The 17,364-nt window shown below is 43.1% G+C and overlaps 1 protein-coding gene across 1 annotated transcript in view; it reads left to right on the top strand.

Moving 5' to 3' along the window:
• Positions 1-17,364, top strand: part of UPF1 (UPF1 RNA helicase and ATPase) — a 169,706-nt gene that overhangs the window by 35,555 nt on the left and 116,787 nt on the right. Inside the window, exon 3 of the mRNA XM_073596301.1 lies at positions 16,063-16,152. Within this exon, the coding sequence (XP_073452402.1) occupies positions 16,063-16,152 (90 nt within the window). The remainder of the gene's footprint in view (positions 1-16,062; positions 16,153-17,364) is intronic.

Genomic DNA, 17,364 nt, shown 5'->3' with positions numbered 1-17,364 from the left:
ATTTTACCAGGTTCTGGAAAAAAGTTAGTGATTGTAAAGTCTTTTTTTTTTTTCTATTAAAAATAACACATGTAATTACCACCTCTGTTGCAGTGAATTTGCACAGAGCAGCCAATATTCTCCTCTTCTCGGGTCCCTCTTCCGTGCTCCTGGCCATTCCCTCCTGGTCATTGCCCCCACAGCAAGCAGCTTGCTATGGGGGCACCCGAGCTGAGTCACCGCTCCCTGTGTCCATTCAGACAAAAAGCCCCGCCCCCCTCTCTCCCCTGATTGGCTAGCTGACTTTGACAGCAGCGGGAGCCAATGGTGCTGCTGCTCTGTCTCAGCCAATCGGGAAGGGGAATCACGGACGGCTGAAACCCCCGTGGACAGAGATGGACCTCAGGTAAATGTGAGGGGGGCAAGAAAAACATTAAGCTAAAAAACCTGCCTTTACAACCACTTTAACCTGTATCTCTACCCTCTATAAGGGTTTAACCTTTTCGCTGCCAGAGCTTTTTTTGCACACATTTAAAAAATTATTTTAGGTTTGAAGATTACATAAAACCTGCAAACATTATATATTTTCTGAAAGCAGACACCCTAGATAATAAAATAGTGGTAGATCCAATTTTTTTGTGTCGTTTGATATCACTGCAAAAATCTAGGAAATGCAAAATTTCAGTGATAAAACACACCACTGTAACTTTAAGGGCAAACTACCACAATAAGTTACCCAAATTTTTGGTGAAATATAAAAGACGAGGTTGCACCATGTGTATAGATGCCCAACATCTCAAACCTTAAATTTGTGTGCGCCAACAAAATGGCAACAAACGTCAGTACCCTATATTTTCTAAAGGTGATGCTTCAAAAGCCCCCTATAGATCATCAGTTTAGTGTTACAGAGGAGGCTTCATGTGTAGGTGCCCCCACCGCGTGTGTTTACGTTCGTGCGAATATGTGGGGAGGGGGGGGTATTTTATGTGCTTTGGGGTAACTATTTTCTCGAATCGTCTTCCAGGGCAGCATCCGAGAGAGAGGCTCCTCCTCCCTAAAACAGGAAACACATTAGTCCACCATTATAAATTTCACAGTCTTACCTGTGTGCCTCAGTTGTTTTCTGTTTCCTCCGGACCCACAGGAGCTGCAAAAACGTTTGTTATTTTTTCACTTGTCTCTGTGCTTGTTGCGGGAGACCCCCTGCCAGCATCCCATACAGCCCAATGGGCCTTGGGAGGGCGAGCAGGCGCAGCACTGAGCAACTTTGCTCAAGCCTGAGATTTCGCGCATACTGAGGGGTCTGCAATCATCCCCCCAGGCTGTAGGCGGACTCTGTCATCCCCCCCATGCCGCTGCTCTAGGGCCTGCATTCTGTGTTTGTTTAGCAGAGCATCCCCCTCACTTGCTTTCCGGGAAAACAGGTTCTCTACACTGCTGTATCTAGGGCCCGCCAGGGGAGATACATCAGCATGTATTAGATGGCCGCCCCCCCCCGCCGCCACCGCAGTGACAGAGTTTCCGATCCAGACTGGAGTCCAGACTGTCAAAAATTTTCCTAACAAAGGAAAAGGACGAAAAAATTACACAAGCGATTACCTCCCTGTTAAGGAATCATTCCACAACAATCAGGCACGGAATGTCCATACTAGGACTGATGACGTCTTCCATTCCAGCTATTACCTGGGCACAAATTCACATGCGACCCTTACAGAACTACATTCTGTCCCAGTGGGATGGCAGGCAAGCATCCCTAGACAAGTCCATTCCCGTCCCAGCCACAGTCAAACAAACACTCCACTGGTGGCTCAACCCACTTCGGGTCATCGAGGGGCGCAGATGGGCTCAAGTCAATCCAGTCAGGATCACCACCAATGCAAGCGCCCTGGGATGGGCCCTGGGAAGGGATGTACTCACAAGGGAAATAGACATCCAAATGGTCACAAGCCTCCTCAAACTTGAGAGAGCTGAAAGCTGTGGGGGAAGCGCTAAAAGCTTTCAAGCCAGCATTACAGGGGAGAGATGTAAAAGTACAATCAGACAACTCCACGACCGTCGCATACCTAAACAGACAAGGTGGTACAAAGTCCCAAAACTTGATGAGGCTGACACAATCAATCCTACTATGGGCAGAAGCGAACACAAGATCGATATCCGGTATTCATCTGAAAGGAACAGACAATATATTGGCAGATTTCCTGAGCCGGAAAACGATAAAACAAACAGAATGGTCACTAAACCAAACAACCTTCATTCAAATCACTCAAAAGTGGGGAATACCCGAAGTAGACCTATTCGCTTCCAGGGAGAATGCAAAATCTCCGATATTTTTCTCCCTGGACCCTACAGATGGCAACAGCGGGGTGGATGCTTTCAACCAAAACTGGAAATGGCATCTGTGCTATGCATTCCCTCCAACTGCCATAATCCCAAAGGTAATCCAAAAAATCAAGGCAGAGAAAACAACGGTGATACTAATAGCACCACACTGGCCCCAGAGAGCATGGTTCAGTCACTTGAAAAACCTCAGCATACAACCTCAGCTGACACTCACGGACCGCCCGGATCTACTGTCACAAGGCCCAGTCAACCACCCGAACCACAAAATCCTGAAGCTCTCGGCTTGGTTACTGAGAGGGTAAAACTCCAGAACAAAGGCCTGTCAGACAGGGTAATCAACACCATCTTAAACAGCAGAAAGCCGGTAACGAGAGCTATCTATGAGAAAATAAGGAAAAAATTTGTTTCTTGGTACAAAGACAGACCAACCTCCAACGGTGGGATAATTCCAATAGTTTTGGACTTCCTACAAGATGGTGCAGACAAAAACATATCACCTAGCACCCTGAAGGTACAAGTTGCAGCACTTTCCTCGGTCATGGATACTAGACTAGCGGAGGACCCGCTGATAAGACGTTTCCTTATAGCACTTAAAAGATCTAAACCAGCCAAAATGTACAGAAAGCCCACCTGGGACATGGGCACGGTACTTAAGGGCTTTCTTTCCCCTCCGTTTGAACCTATCGAGGATAGCTCAGACAAAAACCTCACACTAAAAACTGCGCTCCTTCTGGCCCTAGTATCCGCCAGAAGAGTGAGTGAAATCCAAGCTCTGTCAACAATAGAACCATACTGTCTAATACATCTGGACAAGATAATGCTCTCTCCAGATCCGGCCTTTCTACCCAAGGTCTCTTCTACATTCCACAGAACCCAAAACATCGTCATACCCTCACTCCCAACAACCATGGATAGTAGGAAAAGGGACATTTACAGTAAACTAGATGTAAGGAACACGCTCATAACGTATCTCTAAAGAACAAAGGAATGGCGTAGAACGACCTCCCTCTTCGTCCTCTATGCAGGAATCAACAGAGGGAAACAAGCTTCAAAAAGTACCATCAGCAGATGGATAAGAATGGACATACAGATTACCTATAAGGCACAGAATCTCACTCCACCTAGTGAATTCAGAGCGCACACGACTAGAGCCTGGGCAACCTCAGTCGCAGAGAAAGCAGGGGCAACTCCGGAGCAGATCTGCAGGGCAGCGACATGGTCGAGCTCCAGTACTTTCACAAAGCACTACCGGATAGACCAGCTGTCTGACCAAGACCAAGCATTTAGTCGCAAAGTGCTCCAGTCTCTAACCCCACCCTAGTAAGTATTGCTTGATACATCCTCTCAGATGCTGCCCTGGAAGACGATTCGAGAAAACAGAGTTAGGTACCTGGTAACTCTTTTTCTACGAAGTCTTCCAAGGCAGCACTAGTTCCCACCCTTGAAATGACAAATACCAGGTACAGCGGGGGAGCTTTCAGCTTACGGGGAATTCCTTCGGTGCTTTAACATAACTGAGGCACGCAGGTAAGACTGTGAAATTTATAATAGTGGACTAATGTGTTTCCTGTTTTAGGGAGGAGGAGCCTATCTCTCGGATGCTGCCCTGGAAGACTTCTTAGAAAAAGAGTTACCAGGTACCTAACTCTTTGCACCAAAAAAAAAATTTTTGGCCTAACTTTTATCACATAGGGGACAAAAAGTCCCCTATGTGATGATTTCTAGGTGACAGGTTCTTTTTAACCTGTCACCTAATGCGCTCTGCATTGCAATACATTCAATGGAGCCCAGAGGAAACATGCATGTCTCCTCTGGGCTCCATTGAATGTATTGCAATGCAATACATCTCTTCCCAGCTATGCTAGCCGAGGACTAGGAGAGGCTGACCTGGAAGTGACATAATACACGTTGCTTTCTGGGTCACAGCAAGGAGGAAAGCGGATGTGTGTCCGTTCTTCTCCCTCCACCTGCCATGTCGGTCCTGGGCCTGCAGATGGGCAAGCGAAGCATGAAATACATGGCAGGAGCACGCTGGTACCAGGGGTGTGTGAAGGCAATTTGGCAGCAGCACAGCCGCCCAAATACATTCACCTGACTGGCAGGGGTCTGCCTGTCATTTCAACACACAATCCCAGTTGTTGCAGCCACCAGATTGTGTGAAACCCCCCGCTGTCAGGTCCGTATGGCGTACAGACCTGGCAGCAAAAGGATTAAAGTAGTAGTTAACCTTTTGGCTTAACACATTGCGAACAATAAAATGTTCCCCAGTAGACAAAAATAATAAATTAATTCTTATCCCAGCACTTGCAGTTTACAATATTCAAATCTTCTGGCTCCTGCTCCTAGTGTTGCTTCCCCAAACATTTTTTCACAGGAGAGCTTTGAGTGGACAGTGCAGTCTCCGGTCATCTTGTTAGCTTGGTGAAGGGACGGGAAGGTGGAGTGAAGTGCCTTGCCATCCTAGGCAATGTGGGTTTGTGTTTCTAGTGATGCTGACAGTATAGGGGGACATAGCTCTTCTCCCTACATGCAAAGATGGCTCCATAGCACACTGCAAGAGGAAGAAGTCACCCTGATACAGGGAACATGGGACAGCAGTCATGGCATCAGCTTACACTTGAAAACTAGGCAAGGATTAAAAGATGAATAAGCTGCTTACTTGGTAATGATTGATTTAGCTGCCAAAAGTGCTTAAAAACTAAGGGTTTATTATCCCTTTAAAGTGATATTAAACCCAAAGATCAAACCATTATATTGCAGCTTAGATGTGGCTGCATTTGTTTTTTTTTTTTGTTTTTTGTTTTGTTTTTTTTTTGTTGTTTTTTTTTTTTTTTTAGGCTTTCTTTTATCACCTGGTGATCCTGTTAGCAAGTTATTTTTCAACAGGACAAGCCTGCAGATGTTAGTGGTTTTGAAACAACAAACCTTTTAACACTGGTGATGGTGCTTCCAATGATCGGCTCTTATGTTCCCAAAAGGAACAAAACTTGCTTTAACTGCTTAAAAAGTGTTAGCTGGAATTTGGCTTCAATTTGTTAGTGTGTCCAAGTCTGCTAGTGCATCCAACTCTCCCCTTCCCCCAGACTGACAATGGTGACAATGTTGCTGTCCAAAGGGGTCTTTGTTGCTCCTTCATCCACAGTGTAGGCCCCCTAATACAGGAGGTGTTACTAGCCAGATCACCAGGTGAAAACAGGGGAAAGCCTAAAAGAGAGAACTAATGCAGCCATCACATCCAATGATTGGTAAGCTGCAATAGATTACATTTTTGTTGGGTTTAATACCGCTTTAAGATATGTATGTACGTATATGTATCTTTTTTACCTCCCGGGTATGAAAGAACACATAACACCTCCCATTGTCTCCCCACAATTCATCACATAATGCCTGGCAACCACTTGTCAAGCTGGTTCAGTGTCATGAAGGAATGCGAATGGCAGGTATGCACATTTTGTATTTTGCTTTTAAAGTCTTACTGGAATTCTGACTGGGCCATAGGCAGTGGCGCAAGTAAAAAGTAAAACCGAAAGTACTTGATCCTCATGCTCCATATTGTAAGGTGAACGTCTGATATGGGCAAAGTACTGGTCCACCTTAAAGTGAACTTGCGCTTTGCCAATAAAAATAGAAGTGATGCGTTCACTTAACTAGAACCCTCCGCTGCAAGATGTAATCTTTCATATTCACAGATGTTTTTATGGTATACAGTTGTGCTCATAAGTTTACATACCCTGGCAGAATTTGATTTCTTGGCCACTTTTCAGATATGAATGATAACACAAAAACTTTTTTCACTCATGGTTAGTGTTTGGCTGAAGCCATTTATTAATCAACTGTGTTTACTCTTAAATCATAATGGCAACATAAACTACCCAAATGACCCTGATCAAAAGTTTACATACCCCAGTTCTTAATACCGTGTATTCCCCACTTTAATAAATGTGAAATGATGGGTGAGTGTGGCGCCGTCCTAAGATACTATTACCAAAGGAAAATCCTCCCTAGTAATTGACTGTAAACACCAAAAAGGTGTTAAAGTGACATGTGCTATGATTCGTAGAAAAGAAAAAATTATATAAATAAAATAAACAAGATAAAATATATAACGTGACTTGCAACTTGTGATGATAATGCCATAAAACTTAAAATAATATTATGTGATCACACATAGGTAATATAATAGGTGATATTTAAACAGTCTATGTAAATGGTGTTGTGGTCACTTTTTAATAATATGCTGGTTAAGCCAGCCATGATATTTGCTCAGTGCACAGTAGGTGAAAATCAACAGTCTCTATGAAATTTCCTGGTGTTTCCCTTTAAACCAAGGCAGGCATATTCCACTTGTGTCTGCTGCTATATTGTGGTGAACGAGTGCTTGTGTCTCGCGCTGTGATCGTGCAGACACTCGCCAGCTTTTTAGCCCCTACAGGGGTAGCGTGCAGTCAGTGTGTGCCACTGTGCGGCAATTCTTGGCAGGATCAGGATGTCATTTGAACGTGAAGGAGAGAGGAGAATTCCATAGTGTAAAACCATTAACACTTATTTAGGTCAGATGACAAGTGGCACTCACATTATAGTGGTTTCAAATAAGCAGTAAGTTATCCAAGAAGCGTCAGATACGAGGAGATTGTGCAAGGCGTCGGAATAGGCCATGCCCTACGCGCGTTTCGTCAGAGGACGTCTGACCTATGTGTGATCACATAATATTACTATAAGTTTTATGTCATTATCATCACAAGTTGCATGTCACATGTTATATATTTTATCTTGTTTATTTTATTTATATAATTTTTTCTTTTCTACGAATCATAGCACATGTCACTTTAACACCTTTTTCGTGTTTACAGTCAATTACTAGGGAGGTTTTTTCCTTTGGTAATAGTATCTTAGGACGGCGCCACACTCACCCCTCATTTCACATTTACCCTTTTGCTTACTCCACTTCGGTGGAGATTGCGTGTGTAAGGGCAGCAGTCCAACATTTTGTATTTTAACATTTTGTCTTTTACCTAATTCCGTTGCGCGGATTCCCCATTCAACTTTTGCCATTTATTCCCCACTTTACCATGAATGACAGCTTGAAGTCTTTTGTGGTATTTGAGGATGAGGCTCTTTATCTTCTAAGATGGTAAAGCTGCCCAATCCTCTTGGCAAAAAGCCTCCAGTTCCTGTAAATTCTTAGGCTGTCTTGCATGAACTGCACGTTTTGAGATCTCCCCGGAGTGGCTCAATGATATTGAGGTCAGGAGACTGAGATGGCCACTCCAGAACCTTCTCTTTATTCTGTTGTAGCCAATGACAGGTGTACTTGGCCTTGTGTTTTGGATCATTGTCAAGTTGGAATGTCCAAGTACGTCCCATGCGCAGCTTCCTGGCTGATGAATGCAAATGGTTCCTCCAGTATTTTCTATTAACATACTACATTCATCTTGCCATCAATTTTGACCAAATTTCCTGTGCCTTTGTAGCTCTCGCATCCACAAAACTTGAGCAATCCACCTCCGTGTTTCACAGTAGGAATGGTTAAACTTTCATCATAGGCCTTGTTGACTCCTCTCCAAATGAAGCGTTTATGGTTGTGCCCAAAAAGCTCAATTTTGGTCTCATCACTCCAAAAGACCTTGTGCCAGAAGGTTTGAGGCTTTTCTCTGTGCTGTTTGGCATATTATAAGTGGGATACTTTGGGGCATTTGCGTAGTAATGGCTTTCTTCCGGCGACTCGACCATGCATCACAATAAGTGCTTCCTTATTGTGCATCTTGAAACAGCCACACTAAATGTTTTCAGAGAGTCCTATACTTCACCTGAAGTTATTTGTGTGTTTTTCTTTGCATCCCAAACAATTTTTCCTGGCAGTTGTGGCTGAAATTTTAGTTGGTCTACCTGACCGTGGTTCGGTTTCAACAGAACCCCTAATTTTCCACTTCTTGAATAGAGTTTGAACACTGCTGATTGGCATTCTCAATTCCTTGGATATCTTTTTTTATATCCCTTTCCGCTTTTATACAGTTCAACTACCTTTTCCCACAGATCCTTTGACAATACTTTTGCTTTCTCCATGACTCAGAATCTAGAAAGTTCAGTACAGCACTGGATGAAAGATGCGGTCTGCCAGGAGTCCAGAAACTCATTGATGTTTTACACACACACACACGAGGATGGTTACCTTTTTAATAGCCATTCAAACCCCTTTGTGTCAACTTGTGAAATCACCAGGGTATGTAAACGTTTGATCAGGGTCATTTGGGTAGTTTCTGTTGTCATTTATGATTTAAAAAGAGAAAACACAGTTGATTGATAAATAATGGCTTCAGCCAAACACTAACCATGAGTGAAAGATGTTTGTGTGTTATTCATATTGTCTGAAAAATGGCCATGAAATCATAAATTCTGCCAGGGTATGTAAACTTATGAGCACAACTGTATAATGCATGCAAGGCTAGCAGACTATTAATATGCAATAAATGTTTCTACTTTATTTTCAAAAACTGAGTGCAGATGTACTTAAAAGAATTGATGCTGTCTTTAAAGGCAAAAATCCTATTTTGGATTTTTCATCTGTTCGCTTACTTATACTGGCCATACACTAGACGGAAAATCGGCCAAACCCATTTTCAAAAAGCGGACATTCGGCAGTGTGGGCGAACGATAGTGCCGTCATGTAATGACCGATAAATCGTTCAGTGGACATGAATCGTTTTTTTGTTCGCTTTTTTTTTTTTTTTACATAGTGCAAACCGTTTGGACGGGAAACGCCTTTCAATTCATCGTTCGTTCAGCAGGAAATTTCCAAACTTGTCCTTAGTGGAGGTTTTTTTGGGCTCGAAAACATTCCAACGATTATCGATTTTGTGCCCATTAACTGGCCGAAAAACGAACTGGCCAAATGACTGAATTTCGGCCGATTTTTCGTATAGTGTATAGCCAGCATTCATTTTTTTTTTTTTTCCCTTGAAATTTGTAAAAATAAACATGTTTTGTGAGCGCATTCTTACTTTACAGCATTTCTTCACACCTGCCTAAAAACGTTTGCACAGTACTTCTATGTAGATAGTTTTTAGGTACTTGGAGCATTTTTCTGTTACTATTTTTAACCACTTCCCGCCTGCCGTACGCCAAATTACATCCTTGGCTTTGAGAGGGGATATCTGAACGATGCCTGTAGCTACAGGCATCGTTCAGATATCGTCTTTTAGAGCCGGTGAATCTGTGCATCGTAAGAACGCTCTTACGGGTGGCGAGAGGGGACGTCCCCACCCCCTCCCACCACTGTCCGGTGCTTCTACCGACTCCCGCTACGAGCGGTGAGTCGGACACAGGATATTTTTTTTTTTCCCCATTAGGTCAGGCCCGATATAAGGGACTTAAGATCCTGCAGTATAGCAGGAAGACGGAGAGACTGATGGGTGAGGGTGCCCCCCACACTCGGATTTATCTCCCAGTTTAGTATGTATTCCTTGGGGTGGAATACTGAGGAGAGGGGGGGGTTTCATGATTTACTAGTTTCCTTTTTTTTTTTTTCCCCCTTTCCTTCCTTCCAGGGGGGTCGGCAGAGAGCAAAGAGAGACAGCGGATATCAGAGGAATAGAGTAGGTCTATAAGTAATGGCAGGCCCAATAAAAGTGATATTGTATAATAGGTTTATGTTCACCCCAGGAAAAGGGTCGTTTATGGCAGGAGCTGCGCCATCATAGGGCGGACGTGGCTTTCCTGCAAGAGACGCATTTTCGCATTTTGTAAAGGGGTCAGTTCCAAATATGCCATTACATCTGTTTAATCAGTGGTACCATGCACCATCCACCATTGCAAGGGCAAGGGGGGTGACAGTGGCCTTTGGAAGGACATGCCCGATGGTTTTAATAGCCTCACAAATGGACCCAGAAGGCTGTTTTGTTTTTGTAAAGGGAAGACTGCATGGCTATTGTTATACATTTGCCTCAATGTATGCGCCAAATACAGGAACGGTCAATTTTCTTGTAAGAACTCTGAAGCTTTTGGAGAAGTTCAAAGATTGAGTTTTGATCCTGGGAGGGGATTTTAATCTTACCTTAGACCCAGATAAAGATACGTCAACGGGTAAAACCCCCATATCTTTTAAAGTGTTAAAACATCTAAAACAACTTTTGCGCTCCTTGCATCGGGTGGATGGATGGCATGTGACACATAATGGGAGTAAGGACTATAGCTATTATTCTAAAGTACATGCCATCTATTCTTGTCTGGACCTTTTCCTAGTGGACTAGTTTTACCTGGAAAGGACTCGCTCATTCACTATAGAATCAATAACAATTTCAGAAAATGCCCCTATAACTGTGACCTTTACCAGTTTCTGCAGGCCACCTAGAAAAGACTTTGCTAAATGAATCATTGCTGGATGATAACAGAGTAGTGGAGGCATTGTCTCTTACGATTAAAACATATTTTGAAATGAATGTGCCGGGAGAAGTATCTGAGCAGGCTGTGTGGGAAGCCCATAAATCAGTGATTAGGGGCGAACTGATGGTGCACGGGTCGCGGATCAAAAAAGAAAAACAAAAGGAGATATTAGATCTGCTGGAAGAGATTAATGAGTTGGAGAGTAAACATAAGACACCTAGATCCAGCAGATGTTCAGCAATTGGAGACCTTGCGGTGCAAGTTGGTGCAGTGTATGGATCAGAAAATGAAAAATAAGTATAGATTTTTTGCTCATCGGTCCTACAAACAAGGAAATAAAAGTGGTCGGTTATTAGCCAGACAGCTGAAAAAACAAGACTCTAGGCATGTTCATAATCTAATAGTCCACAATAAAAAGATAATGGAAACTCAGGCCATAGCGGCAGAGTTCCATACATTTTATGAGGCTCTATACAACATTCAGGCTGGCTCCGTGAATGGCATAGAGGAACACAGAAAATTGGAGTTTAGAGAATACATAGAAGATTCAGCGCTGCCCTCGTTGCCATCCACGGTGACTGAGGAAATAGACTAATTTCCATTAATGAAATAAACGAGGCAATATTGAACCTGTCGATAGGTAAAAGTCCAGGGCCTGATGGTTTTACGAACTTATATTATAAGAAATTTATTTCTAGATTAGGGGTCCCAATATGTAGTTATTTCAATTTGATCAATGCTTCTAATCCATTACCCCCAGAAGCTCTATTGGCATATATCACGATACTCCCTAAATCCGGGAAAGACCGTCAACACTGCGCTAACTACAGACCCATCTCCCTGTTAAATTCTGACATGAAGTTGTTTGCCAAAATTTTGGCTCTTTGATTACAGGACCATATAGTGAAGCTTGTTCTCCCTGTTCAAACGGGCTTTATGAAGGGCCGTGAGGCTAGGGATAACACCATCCGGGCCTTACTCATCCTCCATTGGATGCAACACGACCCTGATAAAGCCCCGAGAGTGACACTGTCAATGGATGTCAAAGGCTTTTGACAGGGTGAACTGGGCATTTATGATTAAAGTGTTGAGGGGGATGGGTCTGGGTGATCGCATAATGAGTTGGATATTGGCATTATATTTGACTCCGAGAGCGAGAGTGAAGGTGTATGGCACATTATCGAACTATTTTCAAATACGCAACGGCACAAGACAAGGGTGTCCATTGTCTTCGTTGCTGTTTGCTATGACATTGGAGCCCTTTCTTTGTAGAGTGAGGAAAAATACTGAAATCTTAGGGACACATATTGGACCTGACGAACATAAAGTTTTGGCGTATGCCGATGACTTATTATTTTACCCCTCTTCCCCTCAGATATCACTACCGGCCCTGATGACAGAGGTATCTAAATTTGGAACTCTATCCAATTTCAAAATCAAGTTTGAAAAGTCGATACTTCTACCCAGCCATGTACCTTCAGCAATGGAGACTGTTTTGCAGGGCTCCTTTCTGTTTATCTGGAATAAAAATTCATTGGTATACTTGGGAATATATATTACATCAGATCCCAGATAATGGCAGGTAGGAAGTTGGCGGGAATTCCTTGGATCCCGAGTGGACATTACCTTTAACTCAGAATACATTAGCGACCTGGGAAAAATTAAATCAACTGGGAGATTATGCCCCCTGGATATCACCCCTGACCCCATTGAAGGGGTACCCATGGTTCCCTCCGGGAGAAGAGGTGGGATCTTTGGGATCATGGGGGAGGGATGGAGACACGACATGTGGCATATTTGCTCCACATGGAATGCTAGCCCACCTCCCGGATTTGGCATTAAGGCTGGGAAAGGTACCTATGCTGGAGTGGAGATACCATCAATTGTGCTTTTTCAATAAGCTGAAACCATTAATGAGGCCATTAAACTCTTACTGTATTTGAATCTGTGTACATATATCAAGCGCTAGACATTTGCTGTCGCAAATGTATAGACTGGTCCTTGGGACACAAAATAAAGCTGTTCCCTTTTTCATTAGAGAATGGGAAGGGGGAGTTAAAGCAGGGGCTCTCTAGGGCACAAATTTAAAAAGATTATTGACCTAACACACTCTACATCTATACGTTCATGGATTCAGGAGATGTCATATACATTTCTAGCTAGGTGGTATCGGACTCCAGTAAGGCTTGCACAGATGTACCCGACCGCAAATGCTAGGTGTTGGAGGGGGTGTGGGCAAAAGGGTACTTATCTCCATCTATGGTGGTCCTGCCCCAGGATTAAGGTATTTTGGGAAGAGATAGCTCCATGGGTAGAGAGGTTGTCCTCTCGACCTATGGCATTAACGCCCTTAAATTTTCTATTTCATTGGACACCAATGTCGATTAGATCATAAGAAAAGTATTACTCCACATCTATTGAATGCAGCCAAATTGTTAATACCCAGGCTATGGAAACAGACTAGATGCCCAACTCTGTTGGACTGGAAGAGAGAGAGGTCAATTTAATAACGGAGGTTGAAAGATGGGTACATACAATTAAAGATAGAAATGAAAAATTTAAGGTAATATGGGCAGGTTGGGAACAATGCTCTATGGAGATCGTGTAGAGCAGGGATATGCAATTAGCGGACCTCCAGCTGTTGCAAAACTACAAGTCCCATCATGCCTTTGCCTCTGGGTGTCATGCTTGTGGCTGTCAGTCTTGCTATGCCTCATGGGACCTGTAGTTCTGCAACAGCTGGAGGTCCGCTAATTGCTTATCCCTGGTGTAGACTAATATATAAAGCTGCATGGTCTCTGGGCTCGGATGCGGTTGCCCCGGGGGGGGGGGGACTGGGGGGGGGGGGGAGGTGGGTGGATATATAGGATGGGGGGTAGACTAGATATGGTTAAAGGAAGATGAGGTGTATATTCACTATAGATAGGTAAGGGGTGGAGTATGGCTTATAGAAGCCTCGTAATTATTATTAAATTTTTTTTTTTCTTTTTTTTTGTTTTTTTCTTTTTTGGGTGTTAAGAGTGATATGGACATGGCTCATAGAAGCCTCTTAATTTTTTTTTAATTTTCTCTTAGTTTGGATGAATTGGGAGCACATTTAATATAAGGTATCTGGAGGAGGGAGGGGGGAGAAGGGAAAGTCCCCCCCCCCTTTTTTTTGGGGGGGGGGGATTGGGAAATGGATAAAGATGTTTTGACTTTGTGATAAATGTTATGAAGGTGGTTTTAATGGATATGTCAAATTCAATAAACATTTAATAATGCAAAATAATATGGTCGCCGGAGTCTCTATGATCGTTCGGAGGCTGGGCGCGATGTTATGACGTCACACCCGTCCTCTGTATTAGAATAAAAACAGCGCCGCTTCGGCAGGGAGGCAGTGTTCCTTTTTTTTAATTTTTTTTTTATTTCAGGCTTCCCAGCCTAGAGGTGAGATGTGGGGTCTTATTGACCATATATCTCACGGTAAAAAGCACCTGTCATGCCATATTCCTATTACAAGGGATGTTTACATTCCTTGTAATAGAAATAAAAGTGATCAAAACATTTTTGGGGGGAAAAAAGTGTCAAGCTAAAATAAAGTAAAATTAACAATTAAAATTTTTTTTTTAAAGCGTCCCTGTCCCCGTGAGCCCCTGTCCATACGTAAGTCCCGCCCACATATGAAAACGGTGTTCAAACCACACATGTGAGGTATCCCCGCGAACGTTAGAGGGAGAGCAATAATTTTGGTCCTAGACCTCCTCTAACTCAAAACATGTAACCAGTAAATATTTTTAAAGCGTTGCCTAAGTGCCGGTTCACACAGGGGCGACTTGTTAGGCGACCTAGTCGCCTGACAAGTCGCCTCCCGTTCTGTGCTACGGAACCGTTCTAATAGGAGCGACGCATGTCGCTCCGACTTAGAAAAAGGTTCCTGTACTACTTTGGGGGCGACTTGCATAGACTTCTATGCAGAAGTCGTTTTGCAAGTCGCCTCGGAAGTAGTTTGCAGGTCGCCTCGCTGAGGCGACCTGCAAGTCGTGCCGCCCCTGTGTGAACCGGGGCTAAGGGGATTTTTAAGTAGCGAAGTTTGGCGGCATTCTACGAGCGCGTGCAATTTTGAAGTGTGACATGTTGGGGATCTACTCAGCGTAACTTCATCTTTCACATTATGCAAAAACATTGGGCTAACTTTACTGTTTTTTTTTTTTTTTTTTTTGTTTTTTAAAGCACAAAACTTTTTTTCCAAAATAAAAAAGCATTCGAAAAATTGCTGCGCAAATACCGTGCAAGATAAAAATTTGCAATGACCGCCATTGTATTCTCTAGGGTCTTTGCTAAAAAAAAATCTATATATAATGTTTGGGGGTTCTATGTAATTTTCTAGCAAAAAAAATGAGAGGAGAGAAATGTCAGAATTGGCCTGGTAGGCAAGTGGTAAATACAAATCTGTTGACTTAATCTGTTGTAAACCACTACTTATGCATCGTTTCATTCAAATATCTGTGCCTAATGCACACTTTATTTTGTAATTTAACCACTTCAATACCAGGCACTTATACACTTTCCTGTCCAAGCCAATTTTCAGGGTTGTCGCAATTTGAATGACAATTGCGCGGTCATGCAACACTGTACCCAAACAAATTTTTTATCATCTTGTTCCCACAAATAGGGATTTCTTTTGGTGGTATTTGATCACCTCCTATTATGTTTTTTTTTTTTTTTTTTTCTTTTTGGCAAAGAATAAAAAAAAGACCGAAAATTTTAGAAAAAAAGTTTGTTTTTGTTAAAATTTTTTTGTAAATAAGTAAATTTTCTTCTTCAGTGACGGGCACTGGTATGGCTGCACTGATGGCTGGCATTGCTGGGCATCACTTGTCCGTACTGTTCCATAATGTTGACAGTCAGTGCCCCACGGGCGTGCGCCGGCAGTTATCCTGCTGGACGTCATATGACACCCAGTCAGGATAACTGAACCACCGCCCGGCCGTCATTTTGCTATAGGCCGGGCGGGAAGTGGTTAAAATGATTTACAAATGGTACTTGGTTTTGTATATTGATATATCCAAAGTAAAATTTAGATAAAATATATTTAAGAGCTGGGTGATAGGGAATCAGAATTTGGTACCACATCCTATTTAAACAAAGAAAAAGAGGCAGGCAGGACTTTTAAGGTACTGGAGAGTAGAATAATCAATTTAGAAAAATATAAATCTTATTTAAACAATTCTTTAAAATCGCAGTAAACATTTACAAGAATCTTGTATCATTTCTTTTGACATGTACAACCACTTCTTACGCTACATGTTTCACTCAGAAGATAAAATATATTTAATTTTGCTGATGTCAATGGCAAATCTAATACTGGATTTCTATTTACAGCTACTGTGGTATTCATGATCCTGCTTGTGTGGTCTACTGTAACACAAGTAAAAAGTGGTTCTGCAATGGACGTGGAAACACCTCTGGAAGGTATGTTGTGTTTTGAGGTGTGAATGTTGCATGTTGGTATACTATCTAACCTTAAAGTGATTGTCATGAGAACTTATGTGGGCTGTCATTAATTTCCATTTTTTGAGAAAGTGAATTCCCTGGCCGTCGTGCTTTGGCTTCAATGCCTTCAGAGTTTGTCCTGAAACGAATATAGTGATCTGGAATATACTGCTGCTAATATATAACTGGCATGTGCTACAGGAGAAGCAGAAACCCCTGAAACCCTCTGTAAACGGTAATGAATTTGCAAATTTATGATGAGCAGAGTATCCAAAACATGTGAGAAGTCAATCTACCTACAATTAAAAAAAAAAAAAAAATAGCTATATATAGATATAGCTATATATAGAGAGAGATAATCTCTCTATATATCTATCTCTTTGAGGACTGTCCCCCCCCCCCCCCCCCTTTTTTTTATTTATTTTTTAACCAAGAATCCCAACTTGCTTACAAAAATAAAATGTGTAAAAAAATGTATATTTCTCTAGTCATCTCCCAAGACGGCACACCTGATGACGAGTCCCACCTGACAGGAAAAACAATCAACAAGGTTTAAAAGGCCCCTCCCTTCCCTCTGTCCCTCAGTTATTGATTGTTTCCCCCACAGGTTGGCAGCGAAACCCTTTATTTTTTCTTTTCTTACAGACCAAGGTCTGGGACCGAGGTCCCCCCTAGGAAGTCAGATTAAGGCAGTCAGTGGTGGCTGCAGAGTCTGGCAGAGCTCTGCTCTTTCCAAGGGGGATCATTCCCTGTTAGAAATATCTCAGGGAGGCATGGCAGCGGAAGTTTTTAGCAACCTCACACCTCCCCCCCCGAGTTACTGGTGGCTGTGGATAAGGTGAGGGTCTCCACAGCCCCAGGGACCTTGCATCCCACTCTCCCTTCCTACCTGACGATGGCAGATGGTTTAGGAGGGGCCGCTGGAGTATCCCAATGTAGGTGGAGTTCCTCATGCGGTCGCTGGAGACTCAGCTTCTGGGTCTGGGTGGCGCGGCGCCAGGAGAGCTTGGGCATGTCGCTGTGAGCACGGCGTCACTCGCGCTGGAGTGCACATGTCTGAAAGTGGACGGCGCACTCATGGGACGTCGCTTCCGCTGTAGAAGCTGAGGGACAGACACATAAAAGCGGTAACAGAGCAGGGGTCCGCGGTCCTGTGTCCCCCCCCAAACCGTTCCGGAAGCGATCTTACCT

The sequence above is a fragment of the Aquarana catesbeiana genome, linkage group LG01 (genome assembly GCF_042186555.1).
Source record: "Aquarana catesbeiana isolate 2022-GZ linkage group LG01, ASM4218655v1, whole genome shotgun sequence".
Classification (NCBI taxonomy): Eukaryota; Metazoa; Chordata; class Amphibia; order Anura; family Ranidae; genus Aquarana; species Aquarana catesbeiana.
Note: the sequence above shows the minus strand (reverse complement) of the source record. Positions and strands in the feature narration are given on the sequence as shown.